Source organism: Plectropomus leopardus, chromosome 13 (genome assembly GCF_026936395.1).
Source record: "Plectropomus leopardus strain MGB_pleo_1.0 chromosome 13, ASM2693639v1, whole genome shotgun sequence".
NCBI lineage: Eukaryota > Metazoa > Chordata > Actinopteri > Perciformes > Serranidae > Plectropomus > Plectropomus leopardus.
This window is the reverse complement of record NC_142188.1, coordinates 34,070,215-34,091,571: the sequence shown is the minus strand read 5'-3', so window position 1 is coordinate 34,091,571 and position 21,357 is coordinate 34,070,215. Positions and strand designations below refer to the sequence as shown.

Below are 21,357 nucleotides of genomic sequence, written 5' to 3'. Positions count from 1 at the left end.
CATGGTGATGGATGTTCAAACATTAGCAGCTTTATTTCTGTTGCAGCCACTACACTAGCCGTCATTATTTCCAATCCAAGGCCACGTTGGCGTGTTATGGAGTGATAATAGAAAAGCAAACCCCTTATACGTGGGAGTGGCCATGTATGAGGGATTTTTGGAAGGTGATATTATGATTTCACAGAGGAATTGTGGATTCAAAACTTCCGGATGATCCGCTCAACTTTTGAAGAGTTACGTGACGTAATAACAGCTCTTGTAGCTCCTGCTGCATCATGAGGGAGCCAGTTCCTACTGACAAGCACACAGCATCATGTAACCTAGAAAAACCAAAAAAGTGTTTCCATTGCAGTTTTTCAAAATATAAATCCTTTATCATATGCTATTGAACTTGCTTAAGTTTCTGGAAAACATTTCATATCTCACTAGACACTAACCAGTGTGCTGATGGAAGTAATTAAGCAAGGCACCACAATTTTCCCCGAGACTGTCTCTTGGAGTCACGTGTTTAGAAATGTGTGAACTTTGAGTGAAATTTTCATCATTTTGTTTCTTTCCTGAAATTAACCACAGTAACTTTTATTGCCTAAACCGTACCTCTGTAACTGCATGCTCATTATGTTACTGCACCACAGGCTGTTTATAAAGATGGACATCATGCCTCCACATCCACCCACTACGCTTAAAAAATAAGCGTAAGCGTAAAGCTAAAATATCCCAGATACGCCTACTGCCATCTTGCACTGGGGACGTCATTCGGAGCCGCAGTCTGCATAGTAGCTATCTCCGTGATGGAGTGTTTCTGCCAAAACACCCGTCTGACCAATCACAAGCAGCCTTATTGAATGCGGGAAATGGATTGGCTGTCACAGCTGTCAATCAAGGTGGAACATCCTCTTTTTGTTGAATCAAATAACTAACTGAAAATCATCATAAAAACAAACACTTGAACAAACATCAGGGTGATGAGAATTACCTTCAGTGACAGAAACCATCTTTGGGAAATGTATTTGGAATTTGGCATGTCCAGTCATGATCATGGAGGGGTGGCCTTAATGACCTATCATGCATTTAGACACCAGGGGGCAATCAGACTGAAAAGCTTCAGCTTAGGGTAGCTGTTATGCTGTCTATCTTTATATACAGTCTGTACTGTATGATAAGGACATAAAGTCATTTGTATGATATCATATGCACATATACAGTTTTCTAGGATATCATACGAATCAGGCTATGACAACACGTGACCATTTCTTTCTTATTTACAGGGGTTAATGAAGCCGCCTCCTCTCCTTTGTACTGCTCATGCTATATATACATTCACTGCAATGATCATAGCTCTTGGACATGTGTGTGGAATAGCCTCACACAGCCAGACTGCTGTTAAAGCTTGGACACTGCCACCTTAGGATCTGCAGCTTTTTAATGAAGCACATATTGGTGAGTTGTTTCTCTCAAGGCCTACAAGCTCATCTCTCTTTGCATAATGCGGTCTGTCTGTCAAATGTTGAAGCCTACAAGAGTCCATTGCATCCATCTGCATAATCCCATGTGTGTTCATGTGGGCCCCGCCCAAGACTTTCCAGCACAATGAGACAGACTGAGTACTTCCAGTTAGGCGTCAGAAGAGCCTGGGGGGCCCTGAGGGCTCCAGTTTCAGCTGTATTAATATCTTTTAATGTCCCTCAATGTGGTATTATAAAAATCCACACAGACATGAGACAGAGCCATTAAAATCCAGACTCCATGCTGGTCCCAGAGGTCAGTCGTTACAGTGCTGTAATGGCTGAGAGTGAACAGTTATATCACCATTTATATCTTTGCCCAACAGTGTGTTCTAATGCTGAGTCCTTCAATTGAGTCAGGAGGTTCAAAAAAACTCTAAATGTTTCACAAAAGACTTCTTATAAATTATTTGGAAACCATCAACAAATACTTAATACATAAAATGTGCAAAGTGTAAATTACTATATTAAATATATAATAATATACATATATATATATAACATGAAATTTTTCATGTTTTAACATGTTTCTCACCTTTTAACAAGATATTTGGAGAGTGAAGGAAGATAAATTGAGGAATAACATTCATTTACACAATTGGATTTAAATAGAATAGGGATCAATAGATAAAATATCCGAAAGCAAGTTCCAGCGGCTTATCATTTATTATGATCAGACCATCATTTTAATTTAATAATTCTATTCTGAGGGATATCAATTTAATTTCTGTCATTGTCCACACAGAATATTCCTTGTTTAAAGTAAACGAGAGAGAGAGAGAGAGAGAGAGAGAGAGAGAGAGAGAGAGAGAGAGAGAGAGAGAGAGATATTCAGTCAGATCTATTGATCTCTCTCATTGGCTTTAGAAGCTTCTCACATTTCATGGACACATCAAATTGTGTAAATGAGTGACTGATAAGTTTCAAAGCACAGACAGACTGTGATTCGAACTGATTTCATGTGTTAAGTGTTCCAATGATGTGTTTATGTGTTTGTTTTACTAACTGCTTGTCTGCTTGTTTTTGTGGTGTATTCTGTGTTTGGTGGGCCAAAGACAAATGTCTACCCTAGTAGTAAGGCTGGGTATAGCTTTAAATGATTATAATGATATTTTTAAGGCTATAGTGTGATACACAATATATATTGCGATAGTTTTAAATATCCTTTAAACTAATGTTAACTACTTAAGTAAAAAAAAAAAGAATGAACTGCAGGTGCAATAAAGTTAGATAAAGTAGCTACTGCCATATAATAAAGTTGAATACACTACTGTTATGATAACATTTGAGAAAATATGGTTACAAGAAAGTAGCATTTCAAAGCATTGTTATAATTAAATAAATTGAGTGAGACCCATATTGCATTAATTTTGAAGTACCTGACTTGTCTAAGGGAGAAAGTGTCACTGTATTTGTTGTGGACTTGAAGCTTACAGCCAAAAGCTGGATGTTAACCAAGTCATTTATACATCGCTAATGGAACAAGCTGCGATACATCAAGGATATTCCATATGTCGCCCTCCCCTATCTGACAAAAAAAACTATTCTATTCTATATTCCTCAAATTATCCTTGTCCTCATCCCGTTTCCTCATTTCAACATGAGGTCTCACCAAAACAATAAGTGAAGTTACCATGCTATAACCTGAAATGTTTCATATTATAATGTAATATGTGATGATGTTATGATCCAGACAAAACCACTGTATTAAAAGTAAAATGCAACTTTGAAAGATCATCTCCAATCTTCTACCTCTTTCTTCCTGTTGATTCAGACACTGACTCCAGTCTGTCAGGGACTGGCCCCTGGTTTCTGGATGGACTCACTTGCTTTTGCGCAGGGCGTGCTCCACACTGTGGCCCCTGAACTTCTTGTAGTAATCAATGAAGGAGAAGGGCAGGTTGATATTGAGGGGGTTGGTTCTGTCAGGGGCTGCGGCCCTCTTTCGAGACTCGAACGCAATCATCAGGTCCACCCAGGCGGCTGGCCTCTTCACCTTAAACTGGTCAATGAAATCCTGGCCAAAGATCTTACACAGCAGCTTCTCAAATTCATAGTCAATCCCGATAGAGCCGTAGGGACCACCTGGAAGGAGACAGGATTCAGACTGTCAGTCAGATAAAAACAAGATTAAACCTCAGCTGCATCCAGCAGGAGGACACAATGTTATAGATGTTGTTACCTGAGGCCTTATAGAGCTCCTTTAGATGTCCCTCTGGAAGACGGATCTGATGGACAGTCAGGTCCACTGTTCCTCCACCGCAATCCACCACCACGTAACGGTCACCTGCACAGAGACCACACACAGATGGAACACAGTGTGCAGTAAGCTCAGGCTCCAAGCATCAAAAACACTCATTATTAAACAGCATCCTTCCTGACAGGACTCATTGGTCTCAAGGCCCAGACACACCAAACCAACAGTACTGAGCTGGCGCCGACGAAAACCCTGCTGCATCGCCTCATGTCAGTGTCATTCTGCCAAAAAGTTTCACATGAACACACCAAACCGATGGCCAACCAGCAAGTATGTTCTGCACTTGCATGAGAGGAGATACCCCCCCACCAGCAGGAGGTGGTCGTCTATAGTCATCATTAGCCAGTTAGCACATTAAGAACACAATCTAATGTTGATGAAACTAATGATATTCACCTACAACACAAAAAACACTCTGACCTTATATAAAAAGTTTGTTTTGAGCTCACCCCCCTTTGGCATTAAGCTCCTTAACTTATCTCACTTCTGTTTCTCTTCTCATGTGCTAAGCTGAACGGTCAATCAGAGGCAGCTTTCCCACTGCCTGTTCAAGGTGGGAATAATATATTTTCTGCCTCGCTGTTCGGTGTATAACGTACAATCGCGGAAAAGGAGGACAACGTGGTCTCTCCTCTGAGCCAGAATGAGGTTGGTAATAGTCCCAAAACCATGAATGTATTAAGAAAGTCTGAATACAGCCGGGGAGCTGGGGCCTTGTTTATTCCTATGAGCTGCTCATTGGCACATTGAGCAAAAAAGCTCTTTTTCCAGGTACAAAAAACTCAGATCTACAGCTTGCGCACTACAGACTTACAGCAGCCGAGCATGGCTGAGCGTGCCTGAGCGGGTAACTTCTGCCAGCGGAGCAAATGACTTTCAGTTTGGCACTTCGCTATCTTGAGTGGCTTTCTGAGATATTTAATCTTGCTGCTTGAACTGGTTGACTTGAATCTAGATAGAGAAATTAGTCTTTTTGCAGGGGATTTGACGCTTGCAAAAAATTGTTTACTGATTTACAAATGTCTCTTTCCCAATTTAAGTCAATGGGGAAAGTCTTTCTGGGCCAGTGTGCATCACATGACTGACCAAGACTGTGTAACTCCACCTTGACTGCGTAATTCCACTTTTGGCTGCTATGCAAAATTTGTGCATTTTCTGGGGGCTTGTCCAAAATGAGAGGAGAGCCGGTATCAGAGTGAGGCTGACCTGACTTGGACCAAGAGCTGTTCCTCTACCAAGCCTTCTTCTGTCTAAAGTCCGCTCACGGGAGAAAAAAGTGGACGAGATGCAATTAAGGCTCATTGAGCAACGGTTTTTCAACTCCAAGGCTCCTTCTGCTGTAGCACAACTCTAATAGGCCTTCTTCTGTCTAGTGTCTGATCGCAGGAGAGTGAGGTGGATGAGATGTGGTTTGGGTTCACTCAGCAACGGGAGATCTGGGACTGCTCTGCACACATCTTCACAGAGACATGGTTAACACCTGACATCCTGGATCAAGCTGTTGCACTGGTTGGACTGACCTTGTGGGGACCATTTGGACACAAGACTCTGATGTAAGTTAAAAAAAATGCACTGCAGGAATTGAATGATGCCATCAGCAGCAACATCACCTAGCAACCGGATGAAATCTTGGTAGCTGAAGGTTTTAATCAACTCAACCTTCAACTACAAAGATGTAGCAGGATGAAGGATAATTATAATTTCTTTTCTATCTAAATTTTTTTTTAAACTTTGTTTAAAAAATGACCAATAAATCTTCCTTCTACCCTCTTCTATGTTCTTCAGCTTCTGTAAGCCGGCCGGAGAGAACACAGCTGCTGTGTGTGTGTGTGTGTGTTGTCAGCAGCTCAGTGGAAAGGCGATGAAAGAAAAACAGGATGAGGTGAAGCGTCGGACTCAGGACTGACTTTGGCGAAGACAAGATTGTGGGCAGCTGACACTTGGGACATCAGATGATTTACACACACAGTGAAACACATCTATGGTGACATTTGAAGCTTTTGTTAATAACACCATGTGTCTGTGTGAAGTGCGGCCATGACATCACCGTTCTAACAGGATTCTTACAATACCCATTTACATGGTGACAGAAGGGGTGGCATTTTCAAAAGATGACACTCTGGAACCTGGTTTCAAAAGTTGTTGTTGTCATATGAACAAAAGCCCAAACCACAACAAAAGTTCAATGTTTCATGCAAGAGCTGTTGCTTTGTAAATGGGCCCTGAGAGTACAAGTCAAATACATTTTTCCTTACAGATGGTGTCTGTCAGTTTAGGTCATTCTCATCATCCTGATGTTTGTTCATGTGATCATTTTTCTGACAAATTTGGGTTTTAATTAGTAATTTAGTGTTTAAAAAAGGGGAATAGTGGTCATGATTGAAAGCTATGTGTGTCCAGAATATTTGAGCTTCAGTTTTGCTCAGTGGGAGTAAGTGGGGACCTGTTGTCCATCTCTATATACAGTCTTTGCACTGAACGAGTTTGATCGAGAGCTGACTCAACAGGCTTTGGCATAGAGAGGCTGAGTAAACTAAGCCGAGCCAGTAACTATGGTTTTTAAATCCAATGATAGTGTGAAGATTTAGGACCTCATCATTCAACAGACTGATGTTGACAAGCAGGTGTTAAAGCAATTCACTGAGCTACAGCTGCTGTACTGTCTGTATTTCTGTGATGCTTCTCAGCACAATCTTTAAATCTGAAAATACTGTATATGAATGCTGCATGATGTTTACTTTCATCTGGATCTTAAGTTTGCCTTCTTAAAAAGATGAATTCATGTGTTCATCAGGGTTACATTTCAATTTAAATTTTACAGTCGTTTATAAACCATGTTATTGCTGCCTTCCGGAGACTGTATATTAAGGTGGATAATGCGCCCTCACTTACCCCCACTATGCTTAAGTGAATCTAAAATATCTTGGATACTTGTGCAGGTGACCTCATTCGGAGCAGGAGTCTGCACAGTAGTAATCTCCGCAGTTGGGGCGTTCCACTCATTCAAACAATCGCAAACAGCCCCATTGAACATGAGCACACACATTGGCTGTCACAGCTGTCAGTTGTGGCGGAAAATCCCCCTTTTGTAGAACTGAATAAGTCATTAAAACCAAACTGATCTCAGAGAAATGATCGCTTGAACAAACATCAGGGTGACGAGGACTACCTTCAGAGACATAAACCATCTTTGGTAAAGGTTTATTTGACGTGTACTTTGAGTTTTTAGTTTGGCCTATGTCCCATCCAATAACATGGAGGGGTGGGCTTAATGACCTAGCCTGCAGTCAGACACCAGGGGGCGATCCAGACGGAGAAGCTTCACTTGGGGGAGCTGTCATGTTGTCCATCTTTATATACAGTCTGTATATTTGATTGATACATGTTAACGGGCTAACTCAAGTGACTCAACTGAATGCATCTTCAGTCTGGCCGTTATTTCTGTGAGTTAAATTAACACTGAATGTTGTACAAGTAAACTACTGAGATCTGGGAACATCACTGTAGTGATGTCACAGAGGGCAACAAAGCAGTCTGACGGTCAGGATCATTGTAAACAAACTGTTGGTTAACAGTTAGAGGTGAGACTGAAAATGAGGGCACATGAGATGTAATGTTATGTGTGTCCTATGACCGAAACAACTGTGTTTGCAAGTATAAAACATGTAGTAAGAACAAAGTAAAGCAGGACACCAGCCTGTAAACTGGGATGGATTTACAGAAAATTTGCGTGATAATTTGGTAAATAAATTTGACAAAGCATCAAGCATGTTTATAATCTGTGTGAATATTTACCTGCTGACCTGTTTTTTGCAATGTTGCCATGTTCCCAGATCTCAGCAGTTACTTGAGTACTATGTTATCACAACATACGAAACCAGTGGCTAGTGCTATGAAAATAAAACCGTAATTTATCTTCCAGGATTTAGGTCTAAACTAAAGAAGTGGGGGTTTAACATGAGACATGCACTATATATTACATTTTGTACAACCAAAATGGTTATCAAATAATGAAAGAAAGTATGAAAAATGTGATAACAAAAAGGATAAAATAAGTTATTCAAAATCATAACCTTCGTTTTCCACAGATATCCAGATTGTTACAGCTCCCAAAATCCTGCATGCTCTATTTCTACCAAACTCTACTGTCTAAAGCTGATAACTAATATAACAACTAACAGATTGGCAGCATACAAAAAAACAAAAGCATTTACCCAAGAGGAAAAGGAAATCATATCAGATGAGTAAAAGAAGAGCAAACTCTACCTTCTTCCAGCTCCGACCAAAGCTCCCCTATGACATTTTCCACCAAAAAGGTGCGGCTCTGCCGGTTGCGCCGCACATGCTCCTTTGCTGGTTGTTAACAGAGAGAAAATGTTTTGGTGAGTGTGATGAAGCCGTGAAGCTCTGCTGTGTGAAGCTGTGGGGCTCATATACAGGGGGGTGTGAGGCAAGCTGCAAGCTGAGATGCACATGTATCCACACTGTAAGCAACAGGGTTCAGCTGAAAAACGCGTAGAAAATGCGTATCTGGTAATGTTCGTATTATGATCACAAGTTTAATCTGAGTAAAATGTGTCAATAGCCATAATTGTGATGAATGAAAATCCTCATTTGGATTGCTGTGTTCACAGTTTTATGATCAAAAATGATCTGACGCTTAATCCTGAGGCTCTTACAGAAGCCCTGTTTTATAGTAGTGTTGTATCTTTAACGTTACGTAAAACAAAACAAAAAAACCCAAAAAATCAATCTCTTCTTCTCTTGGCTCACTGAGCAGGCTGTCGTGTGAGAACCTAGACATTGTGGGTGGGCAATTTTTGTCATTAGGTAATAGAGAAGGTAAAGCCTTTTGTTAATGCTGCATTTTGCTGAACTTTCAATGCCTTTTGTGTTGTGCAATAAGTGCGTCATTTTGCGCAGCTTTCTCACTCTCAGAACAGCCTCATTAAACCTAAAAGTTAATCTGGCATGTAGGAGATAAACTTTTTTTAATCAAATGTTTTCACTTTGCCTCCAGTTTTCATAGTGTGCTCTGTAAATGGTTTACTACTAAATATTAAACAAAGCAACTTATCATCAACAAATTTAAATGCACATTAAAAGTGTTACAGCCTGGATCAACATCACTTCCCTTGTGCAGCTTTTAGATGCCTTTGACAAGTATTAAACCTTTGAAGCCTGAGCACATTGGTTTCTTTCAACAACAAAAAAAAGAGTAAAAAAGGCAATGTGCAAATTAGTGAGAGATGTTCCACAAATTGTGAGAAAATATTTATATAAAAGATTTTAAAAATGATTTTAAATAAGGTAGGGAAAAAATTCTAGAGAAAAAGAAAGAATGAAAAAAATATATATAATTATGATAATTACACATTTAAAATTATGCTACAAAATTATTATAACTTTTTAAGCACCTTTCCAGGTCTTTTTTTTCTCCTTTCCTTTAAAAGGGAATTCTAAATAGGTAAATTTATTGTATTTGTATCTGTTTATATAGTTTATTGTTAATTTTGGGGTGTATTTTGAAGAGAAATCAAGTTTGCTCAGGTTTCAAAGGGTTAAACTGCACTTGGAAGAATTTCGCTTTCTGCCACAGAGCTCTTCTTGACGAAAAATCTTTTTATTTGAACCAAACCACATCTTATTCCTGTACCTCACCAAGAAAGGCAGACTTTTCGCTCATCCTTAGTAAGCAAGTCTGTTTCATAAAGAAGAGATACGAAGAGGTATAATAAATTCTTCAATCTGTCATGTTTATTATCAGGAACAGCTTAAGCGAATGTGGAATAAATAATTTGCCTGTTGAACACATGCTGTTAGTGTGGAGTATGTTCCAATGTGGAGGAGCAGTGGAAGCCTCTGGGACTATCTGTCACACCAGTCATGTTGCTCACAGTGTTAACATGCAATCAAAGTGTGTGAACCTGCTACAAAACCAATGACATAAAAATCTCTATTAAACTGATACTGTCCTCTCTATATGTGATCCAAAGGTAGTTAGTTAGTTAGTTAGTTAGAGTTTATTGGTCCAGTGTGGTGCAGTGCATTCAGGTAGTTGTAGGTTTCTTCCTCTTGAGCAAAAGCAAATGTCACAATCTGTCCCTCTGTTTTCTCTGATTATGTAGCTCATCCTTCTACTGCAGAGACAGAGTGGTTTATGAAAAGACCATCTTTCCAACAGTGAAATGCAATCATGAAACAGTTATTGAACAGACATGTTTTCCACACAAGATCAATACATCTTACCAAAGTCATTCAAACAGAGGTGTCAAGACTTTTTGACTGGGGGACCAGTTTAGATCTTTAGACAAAACCTATGGGGCTAGCTATGTCTTCCATCATATGGGTTATTTAAAAAATGAAGAAAAAAGGTAAAATCTGTACACTTAATCCATGAGCTGTTTTTTGATAGCCGTGCACCTATGTGATGTGCCTATTTCTACCCTCTTTCAACTTATTTTCAAAAAATCACAAACAAATGACTTAAACACAACATTTTTATCTTTCAGTGAAAAGGTATTCAGCTTTTAACAACTCCTGAAAGCAGTGGCCCTCCCTGTTGACTTTTTGCTTCTTCGCTGTGTCCATGTCTACACTGTGCATGTCTACATGTTTCTAAATGGAAACAAATGAAAAGTGATCTTGTCTGATTACCTAATACTATGTTTAGTGTATTTTGAGAGACAAGCTGCGTGCCGTTGAAAAAAGGTTTGTGGGCCATGATTGGCCCCCGGGCCACACTTTTGACATGCCTGCATTAACACATTAAAATGATTAAATGTAAATGTTTCTCTTATTGACTTTGTGAGTTCATATATGTCCCTAAGATTCAAATAGAAGTGCCTATCTCTGAAATACTTTCCAACACATTTATATCTAATGAAAGAAAAAAGGAACAATTAACTACTGGACTTTTTAAATGGCTGTCTACTTTGGATATAAAAAACAAACATACTGAACCTGGGTAGAGTGCATGCAGGTTTTTGCACTGTATTTGCATGCAAGTGTATGATATAATGTGACTGTCTTTACAGGGAAGATAAGAGGTTAGATTCAAAGCAATGTTATAAATTCTCATGTTTGATAGTGGTGATGAACAAAATTTAAGTTAAAGTGAAGGACTTGTGAAAAAGGGGAGGGGAGGCAGGTGTTTGCTGTTGCTGCTTCACATTGGCAAAACTGCACTGTACATTAAATATAACCTATATTGTCAATGGCCCATACTGACCAAAACTAGTGGTCTAATGGACTAATGGTAATATGTTATGACTGGAAAGAAATTAATTCCCTCAATGTAAAATAGTTTACTAATAATCAGGTGATATGCTGGACCATGTTAAGGTCATACATTTCCAGTTTCTGTGTTATTTGTTACCTACAAATGATATAGTGTCCTAGGGATGATCACAATGGTTCCCTCATCAAAAAGCCTATGGGATTTTTCCACTGGTTTTTAGTTCCATGGGATTTGTCCATATGATTTTTGAAGGCTAAATACAATTGGCAGAAGTAAAGAGCAAATGTTAGGCTATAAAAAAAACTCCCCCACAGTTGCGTCGCCACCACTACAAGGCTGTGAATCCAAGTTCAGTGCAGCTCAACATGATGATGTTTTGTTGTCTCCATTAGTCACTTGTTTGCAACCACCTTTTTCAAAGCACATAAAAGCTTCAGAGTTCAAAGTGGTGTATTTACTGACACATCTCATGTCGCAGGACAAAATGTCTCTTCAGCTTGTGTGACCTTTATTAAGGCTTCTTAACAAAAACCCATTAAAAAAAACATTTTGAGACAAGGAAACCAGAGGTACTGAAAGCTAAGGGATTTCTGGGTTCAAGGGCTCATTCCTGGGGTTCTCTATACTCAGCTAAGTAGCAGTGTATTTTTAGATAAATTGGTAGGTACTGCATTTGACAGTGTGACAGCTGACAACTGATGCACACTTCAATTTTGTTGCAGAACCCACATTTCCTCCCAGCTTTAAAACTTAACAATTAACCTGTGAGACATTTGGGGCCTATAAAGCCAGAGATGTGAAAAATTTGTTCACAGACCTCCCATTATAAACGGAAATAAGTTTTCCTGTATTGGATGGATTCTTGGAAAAGAAGCAAAAGCAAGTGTGGGCATGATGGATGGAAAGAAATAAAAAGTCATGCATTTCTTGTGTGAATTGAAAAAGGAAACATGTTTACCATGACCTGGAGAAACTATGGAGGAAACAACATTCAACAAGAGAGGACACAGTGGGTTACAATGCCAGTACTAAAGCTGCCACATATTCAGAAAGATTGACTCAGCAGTGCAGAGGTGTGCATGATTAATGATGGCTGAAGCTTAGAGTCAGCAGTGATGAATACTGTGTGAAAGCATCATGGTATCAGGACATCCAGCCCCTCCTGATGTCAGTGCTGATGGCACATACCTTGGGTCATTGCGCTGCCCATGTTGTCAGTGGGGCTGCAGCCATTCTGGATGGTCTGGGTGCCCAGGTCCACCATCTGGTGGAGGCGGAGCTTCCGGCAATAGATTGATGCTGCCTCGGGTTCTAAGGCGATGATCAGCTGATCTGGGTTTTCACGGGACACCAGACCAGACTGCACAAGGACAGAATACAGACAGGAAGACACAACTTTAACTTCCACACAGACTTATGTTGTTTTGAATTTCTTTCCCACACATTAGAAGAAATGGTGACATGTTTAAAATGTCCACAATATTGTAGAAGTCTGCCTGAAGCATTGCAGTTTGTTTTGGACTTCTCTCTGCTGGTTGTGTGGTAACAGCTGCTGCTTTTTTGCCTGCCAATGTCTAAACTCCAAACAACTACACAACAGGTCATCTGTTTACTTGTGAAATATGTTCCTGTTTTTTGGGACATTACTTTCAGAGTTGTGTGGTATTAAGACTGATGGACTTTGAAGAAGACAGTAGGACATGTGTCTGTTGTGCTGATTCTACTGGGTAAGCTACTGAAGTCCTGCAGACACAGCCTTCTAACAGCTGATACACACTGTTTCCACTCCTGTAAAGCATGAATACTAGGGCTGTCAGTGTATGAATCGCGATGAGATTTAGTTCCATACATAATGTGTTTTTTAAAATGTGTTAATCACCTGCTGACATTCCTGTTATTTAAGAGGCTGTACCAGGCTGATTTTTTAAGCTACAGTGATGCCTTATGGTATGCTATGAAACAAGAGGAATCCAATGGTACCACGCTAGCCTCTCAGGAAGGGGGCTCCAAAGTTACCCTAAATTTTGGCGATGGAAAAATGACATGGCCATTTAATAGGAGTTCCTTGACCTCTGACCTCAAGATATCTGAATCCCAATAAATCATCTGGTTTCTTCAGCTTTTACTCAGGAGCAAAATATATCAAACGTTTTATTGTGTTAACATTTTTAGCCATATGGCCCAGCCCTCAGTGACACTGTCAGTGGCACAGAAAGACTTTTCCCCATTGTCTACATCGAGAAAGAGACATCTGTAAATCAGCAAATAATTTTTTGTGAGTGTCAAAAGCCCAGCAAAACAACTCCTACCACTATCTAGATGTAAACCAATCTGTTCGACAACATTTAGAAAGTCTAAAAAGCTGCAAAGTTTCCTTTTTCTGGAATGCCATTCAAGCTAGCAAGGTGGTAATCTGGAAGTTGGTTGCTCTGCCAGCAGAAGTTACCCGCTCAGGCACATTTGGCCATGTTTAGCTGCCGTTTATCTATACAAATGCTATATGGGCCAATAGATCCGGGTATTTTACACAAAAGAGATTTGAGTGCTTCATGCACCATGAGCAGCTCTCATAGAAATGAACAAGGCCCCGTCCCCATGGCTGTATCCAGACTTCCCTATAATACATCCATGCATATAAACTCAATACAGCATGAGTGTCTGACCCTACTGTCACATATAATATTACCTGGAATAAGTCTCATATCTTTGATTATTATATTATATTGTAACTACAGAATTTAATGTGGTAACTCACATGCAGTACTGATGACATCTTATTAACATGTTCATTCATGTAAAAGTCAGTAGGAAGACTGTATAGTGGTATAGTTGTTTAGTTTAAAAGCTATGACATAACTCATGAGCCATGAATGTGTCATAAAGAGCAGTGTCAGTATGTGGTTACAGATTCCTTCAAGATTTGCAAACCGATTGTGTTCTGACTAGAGATGCAAGACTGGAAACAAATGTCAGTGGAGCCTCTCAGCCTACCTTATAAGCAGCCTCTCTCATGAACTGCTTAGCAGGCATTTTCCAGATGGCAGGGACAGTGATCACCCATCTCACATCATTGTTGTCGAACTCACCACCTGTCTGATCACTCAGCTCCTGCACCAGGATAAGTCAAACACAACCAACTGTCAGATTTCTACCGTTGCAGGATTCTTTTGTGAAGGAAATACAGAATTCAAAACCCGTAAATGGACTGATTGATGTAATGATGCAGACATACAGCAGGACAAGATTCAAGGTTATTTCAGTTCTTTACTAGAATCTAAGGAACTGTGATGCAAGTTAAAAGACATGTAGGTAGACTGAATTGACAGACTTAACCGCTACTTCATAACACTTCAAATAAAAAGTGAACAAACTGGTTCATAACAATCAGTTACACCAGTTCTGGGAAGGTGTGAATGCTACAATTAAAGACATTCTGTATAAGCAATACCTATGGAATGCAGAGGTGTGTACTTTGTAAATATAAATGACTGTGTTATGGACGGGCAGCTCGGTGGTGTAGTGGTTGCACTGACGCCACGCAGCAAGAGGGTCCCCAGTTCCAATCCAGGTTGGGGCAAAGTTCGGACCTTGAGGTGCCGTTCTGTGTCTTCAAGGGTTCTCTCCGGGGTCTCCAGCTTCCTCCCACAGTCCAAAGACATGCATGTCAAGTTAATTGGTGACTCTAACGCCAAGTGTGACTGGTTGTCTGTCTATATGTGTCAGTCTGGCGACCTGTCCAGGGTGTACCCCTGGTCAAGCGATTATGGATGAAAGAATGTGTTATGGACTATGATAGATATTTGACCAAGATGTTCTTGATCAAAAGAAGGAACTGGTACAAGACTAAACCCCTACTGCAGAAAACTGGTTAGAAATTTTAAGAGAGATTTATACTATGAAAAAAATGACCTCTCAGCTTAGACTGAGAAAAATTTTTTGATAGCAAGCGGAGGAGACAGATGTTGTGCGACAAAGGGGAAAAAACTTTTGGCTTTTGGATGTATAAACATATATATATACCTTTCTTTGAAAACTGTACAATCTGTGACCATGACTGTTGGGCTTTTACTTTTTTATGCTTGTTTACGTTTTAGACAGTAAGACAGTACGTTTCGTTTTTCTTTCTCTCAACGTGGAACGAAAGTCATTAGTTAATGCTTTGAAACCTATACAAATTCATATAATCTCTTTCAAAAATATAGTGGGGGGGAAATGAGCAACTTTACAAGAAACTAACCAAAAGAGGCAATGAATTGGTAAAAAGTTACAAGAAAATTACCTAGAAATTAGCAAACAAAAAAGGAAAAAAAACGTTTAAAAAGGGAAATGGCTTGACAAAGGTGATGCAATGTAAATGTAAGTAACTTTAAACAAATAATTATAATTAGTTAATTTTTATCATTATTTATCAACTTTTCTCTTTCAGTCTTTCTCTCTTATTTATTTTCACTTTTTTACTAAATCTTGGTTCATTTTCTTGTTGCCTTGTCCTAATTTCTTGTAATTTGCAGGACATTTGTTGCAAAGTTACTCATTGTCTTTTTCGCCATGTTTTCAAATGAAATAAACTTATGTCAAAGGACTAAACTTTTGTGAAAGGCATCCAAATGTAGAAACGAAGAAACTGATGTCGATCCAGGTTTTCAAAGGGTTGGTATGAATGAAACTTGTGGTTTATATACAAACTACAACACAATAAACATTAAAGTTTTTAAAAAAGTTTTATTCCTGATGCGTTTACGTTGCTCTTCATCCTTTCTGAGCTGTTAATGATGTTCCAAAGTTCCACCTACACTACTCAGAGAAGGTAATTCTGAATACTCGTATATTTAAAATAAGTCATGGGAACAAACTGAACTTTGGCTTCAGGGTTCATGCTGGAATTAAGCCAAACTTCTACCCAGTGTAGATACAAAATGTACAAAATGAAACATGCGCTGTGTGTGTGATACAACAGAAGATCCGTGACAAAGGGGATGTTACCTTCAGTGCCTGCTCCTTAAAGAAGGCCAATGCATATGCAAAGATGTCCAGAGCTTTCACTCGTTTCCCATTGGCTGCGTGGAGGTCTGTGTCGATGGACAGATTCTGATCAAAGATAAGATGTCAAAGTTAGAGTTGAATGAAGGATATAAAATCAAAACACTGCAGAAGAAGAGTAGGACACATAGACTCATTTTTCATGAATACAGGGGATATGAGGTCTGCAGGTCTTTGTACCTGGTTCATTTCTGCATTGCTGCTGTGACTTGCAAATTTTCCCCAGGGGATAATATGAGGTAAGAATCTACTGTATGTATTAAAACACCACAGCAGACAGAGAGGGATACTGCTGATGGTAACACCATCCTCCACATCATGTCCTGCAGAGAATTATGGGCAGTAAAGGACCTGAGCCAACAGCCTCTGGCAGACATGCCTCCCATATGAAAGCAGACAGTCAGCAGTGTGCTGCAGTATCAGCTCAGCCTCAACAAACTGCACCACAATTAAGCTTGGGTGGTATCACAGTATTACGGTATACCAGGGTGTTTAGAAATCCTGACGGTATGTTTTCACTGCCCTCATAAATACAGGGACCCCTGTTTCTATTAAACTTATTGTATGCAGTGCACAGCATGAACCACCAGAACTCATTCTGCAGTCTCTACTGGTAGAGCAGGCAGCTGAGCTGAAGGACACAGCAACACCTAGTGGTGGAGGGAAAAGTTACAGGACTGTAAACAGCCAGCAGGCAGAGAGACTGTGGGGAATAACAGCATGTTTTTTACATCTAACTTGGTGAATTAAGGATTTAATAGGACCAAACCAGAGCTGGTAATTGTTGGAACAGTGGACATACTAACTAGATTACTTACAAGAGTAACCAAGATGGTTTGGAAGAGTTTGATTTACTTTCTGTCGAGTTTGAATGAAGTGTTTCTTACGATGAGTTAACGAAGTATACACCGTACACCCCAGTGAAATTCCTGGAAGGTATGAAGGTATGAAATATTACATGCTGCACAAGCCCAATCACAATACATGACATCAGGCAAGGTGAGAGGTTGAGTGATGAAGATGGAGTGTCCTTGTGTTGCTGTAACCTGGAGAACTGCTGTGCGTGCACTCACTGTGTGTGTACACTCTGTTTGTATACGTACTGCAGTGGTGTGGAGCTTCATTTTGAATTTTTCTAAATAGAGCCAGTGTTTGGACTCGCTGGGGTCCAGGTCATGGTAGAAGTCACGTGCCGCGTAGCCAAAACTGTGGAACTTCCTGTCTGGAGTCAGCAGGATGGTGGTTGGAGTCTTCTGATTGGACACACCAGGGTCTCCACCTTCCCAACGCCTGGGAGGACATCAGTTATCAGTACATGTTCCATAGAACTATTTCATCCAATATAGACCTATGGCATCCCATCGGGATCATTTTGTAGGTGAAACAGTTGACTTTTCACACTTTTCATCAGTTGAACATGCACTTAGGCGTCTATTATGAGCTATATGCATAATGAAGAGTCAATCTATATCATTTTTTTAACATTCACAATTTACCTGTAAACAGTCATTTCAGGCTTAAATCAGCCAGTATATTGTGTCAGAAAAGTCACATTAACTTCTCGTGCAAGCTAATTAAGCTGCCACAGTATTTCTGTACAAATGGAGGTCAGCTATTATTAGCGGTATCTCTGTTCCTTGGGAGAAATGTATGATGGGATTATGGAGGACACTAAGAGTGCCTGATGTGAAGAGGACCTAATTTAGGGATCTGAAAAAAATAAACGGAACAGAATAAGAAAAAAAGGGTTGATGGAGTATTTCTTACATCTGAAATAACAATTATTGTTATTTGCTGTTGCTCCTGTTTTGTCCCGTGGCATTTCTGTTCACTAGAAGTCACTGCTAAAGAAAAACATACTGATATTGAGCATGAATGACTAAAAAAAGCTACAATTAAAGTTAAACCACAGTTTATGGTATTCAGTTCTGCTTCATAAAGACTGTGAAGTTTTGGTTTGATGAGGTTTATTTGACAGAGACCAAAGACACTAGCTAACATCAGACAATGCGTTTCCATGCACAGTTTAGTGGAGCTACAGTTATAGCTCGATTAGGCTTAACTGTATATTTATAGTAACTTTGGGGTAGAAAACCGCCGCATCATGAACATATAATCGAACAGCGCTGAGCAAAATCTGCCTTCATTGGTTAGTTTTAAGCCATTTAAAAAAAATCTGTGTCAGTTTAAGTGTAGCCTACACTAAATTTACAATATTTTCCCTGCTTTACCTTGCTGTAAGACAGGACTTGAAGTTTTCTATTAAAAACACCTGACTCCACTAAGAAATACAGTCATTTTACTCCACTGAAGAGCGAAGCTGTTGCTCTTCTGCTGCCTTCATGAGCTGCTGTGGAAGCTAAAGAGGAGCAGGTGTTCAAATATAGTGTACACTTTAAGTGATGATTTTTTAGTGGATAAATATGTTTATACTTTATTTATCAGAGGAGGTGGCTGGCTGGGGTGTGACTTTTTAATATAAAATAAATACAAAATACCACCTTCTCTCATTGTATGTCCCTCACCTGAGCCAAAATTACAAACACAAGTCCCTCCTCAGTGCTGACATTTAAAAGAAAATGGCTTGTCTGCTTTGTAGAAAACTTTCCCCCTCGGAGAGAGGCCTGTGTTGCAACTAGGAGCACATGCAGAACGCCAGGTCCAGTTACTATCCAGGTGTTTACATGACATAATAGCTTCCAGTCAAATAATCTGTGTGTTTTGGTCTCATTTTGAGAAATTAACACAATGATTTGACCTTTTTCTAACATCATGTCAACTTATTGAGTTTTTTATTTAAATGTTGCTCCATCTTGATTGAGCCCCAGATGCATGACACCAGATTTTCCAAACCAAGACCCACCCACAGAGAAATGAAAGTGTACAGTTATCTCTCAAATTACACACAAAAAAACCCAAAACAAAACAAAGCTGTTCTAATTTTGGCAGAAAATAAAATGTTCATGTCAGACCTCTCAAATTAAACAAAAAAGCCCAAAAACAAAGATGTTCTAATTTTGGCAGAAAAGAAAATATTCATGTCAGACCCCTCACTGTGCAGTGATGGTGAAAGCACATTTTCATCCATTTAAAAACAAATCTGTTGTCTTTTGATTTGACCAATTCATTAAAACATAGCCATTTTGATTGCACTGCCTTTTTTAACTGTCTTAAGAGAGGGTATGCCACGTACACGTGTTGATGTGGCTTCAGCCCACCCCCACACCTCTCAACTGTGAGTGCCTACATTGTAGTGCTGTCCTACCTCATGGTGTGAATACACTCTGGCTCCTTCGTGAAGGCATAAGCATAACCGCTGGATGTGGTGCCAAAGTCAATAGCAACCACAACTACGAAGGACGGCCCTGACGGTACCTGGTCTGTGTCGTTCTGCTGTACAGAGAGAGCACACAGTTTGACAGGGTTAGGCTGTAAGAGATCCATTCACAGTCCAACAGTCATCAACAGCAACAATTCACAAGCCATCAGTGGAGGATAACATGGATCCAATGTAATGTCATGGTGTGACTATGGTTTTTGTTGTATCGTTGGAGACATTATCTTTGCAGCACTGAATCCAAGATAAATTTCCCCTATGGCAACAATAAAGTGTATTGTACCGTACCGTATCCTATCCTATCCTATCGTATCATAACATCAATCATTTCAAAAAAGCAAGTAGTATCATAAACACACACAACATCACTGAAATATGTACAACTTCTTCCTGCATGCCTATCTAGAGATCTGCAGAGGGGCGGAGGCATGGCTGGGTCATAGAGGATGTTCCTCCTGCATTTTGTTGTGTCCTGTCACTGTGTGGTGCTGCAGTGACCCAGTCTGATCCTCCCGCTGTGCTCCTCTAACATTGTTATGCAGGAAACATAGTGAAGACAGGAAACAATGAATAGCTAGCGGAAAGAGCAGACAGGCCATACACTTTCTTTGGGCTAGCATAGAAGGTAAGCAAGTGCTTCTGCTGTTTTGCTATTCTGCTAATTTATTGTCCCAACATATATTGTGCATCCGTTGCTAATGTGCATTCAGTAGCACCACACTGATGTGCAGATCATGGACGGGAAAAATAAAAAAAGATTTCTATTTCAAAGCAGAAAAAAAACCCCACATTTTTCTGTTATACAGCCTTTTGGAAAACTGCTTATTCATATACAGTGTAATCCAGAGTATTTATTTAATAATGAAAACAGTTTGCCAAAGTTGCCAAAGAGCTACATCAGTCCCCTGCAGGAAGATTTTGTCTGTCTTTGATGCTTGCACTGTCTCTCTGTCTGTACAAAATAAATAAAAAGAAACACACCCTTTTAAATTGTTTTTATCCTGTTGCACCAAAGTACTATCCGAACGGTGATGTCTGTGTACTGTTACATCCATAACGGACTCTAGTATGTGGCTCAGATGTAGAGCGGGTTGTCCTCTAATCGGAAGGTCAGTGGTTTGATCCCCAGCTCCTCTGGACAACATGTCAAAGTATCCTTGGGCAAGATACTGAACTCCAAATTGTTCCTGATGCCGTGTCATCGGAGTGTGAGTGGGTGTGAATTTTTGAGTAGCAGGTGGTAACTTGTACGTTAGCCTCAGCCATCAGTGTGTGAATGTGTGTGTGAACAGGCGAATGTTTCAATTTAGTGTGAAAGTGCTTTGAGCAGTCAATAAGACTAGAAAAGCACTATACAAGTACAGTCAATATACAGTCCATTAGTTAGCATAATGGGTACAGAGTTACAATACTCAGAGAAATGAGCACATGTGCAGAGATTATACACACCTGAGTGTGTGAGGGAGACAGCGGGGTGATTCCAGGGTCTCCCATACTCTTTGCAGGAGAGGGATTAGCCATTGCATCTGTAGAGGAAGACAGAAACATATTCATGCATTCATTCATTCTGCATGACAATGTCTTTTTCTGGAAATGATGTTTGACAAAGTCCAGGGTGTATTATGTCAATGACTAGTCAATTATTTGTTCACAAAATTATTTGTTGTTTTTGAACGGAATGCACATTGGTGTGACAGCAGTTCCTCCGGGTATAACAATAACTGCAGAGATATGAAAAATAATAAAAGTAGTTTCTGATAGTATATTTATTATATGTCAGGCTGTTTTCACAAACTGTTGATATGTTTTTCTGTGAAAAGCAATACTAAATGTATACATAATCCACATATTTTGTCAGGCTGCAGTCACATGACCAATGTGCTGACGGGAGTAATGACACAAGCAGTCCTGAGTGGTCTTGTCGGGAGGCAGGTTGGGGTGGTGGATGGGTCACAAATATTCAGACTTTCCCCTGGAG

At 39.8% G+C, this 21,357-nt stretch overlaps 1 protein-coding gene across 5 annotated transcripts in view; it reads right to left on the bottom strand.

Moving 5' to 3' along the window:
- The window catches only part of hspa12a (heat shock protein family A (Hsp70) member 12A), a 67,916-nt gene that overhangs the window by 9,296 nt on the left and 37,263 nt on the right, over positions 1–21,357 (bottom strand). Inside the window, exons 2-11 of one of the 5 annotated variants that reach the window (XM_088086474.1) lie at positions 20,829–20,905; positions 19,308–19,435; positions 17,146–17,332; positions 15,986–16,090; positions 13,994–14,110; positions 12,191–12,362; positions 11,961–11,975; positions 8,029–8,115; positions 3,688–3,792; positions 3,332–3,590 (exon numbers count right to left, since the gene is read on the bottom strand). In XM_088086474.1, coding sequence (XP_087942600.1) covers positions 3,332–3,590; positions 3,688–3,792; positions 8,029–8,115; positions 11,961–11,975; positions 12,191–12,362; positions 13,994–14,110; positions 15,986–16,090; positions 17,146–17,332; positions 19,308–19,435; positions 20,829–20,905 — 1,252 coding nt within the window. The remainder of the gene's footprint in view (positions 1–3,331; positions 3,591–3,687; positions 3,793–8,028; positions 8,116–11,960; positions 11,976–12,190; positions 12,363–13,993; positions 14,111–15,985; positions 16,091–17,145; positions 17,333–19,307; positions 19,436–20,828; positions 20,906–21,357) is intronic. The other 4 variants (XM_088086475.1, XM_042502091.2, XM_042502092.2 and 1 more) reach the window with 4 other exon arrangements.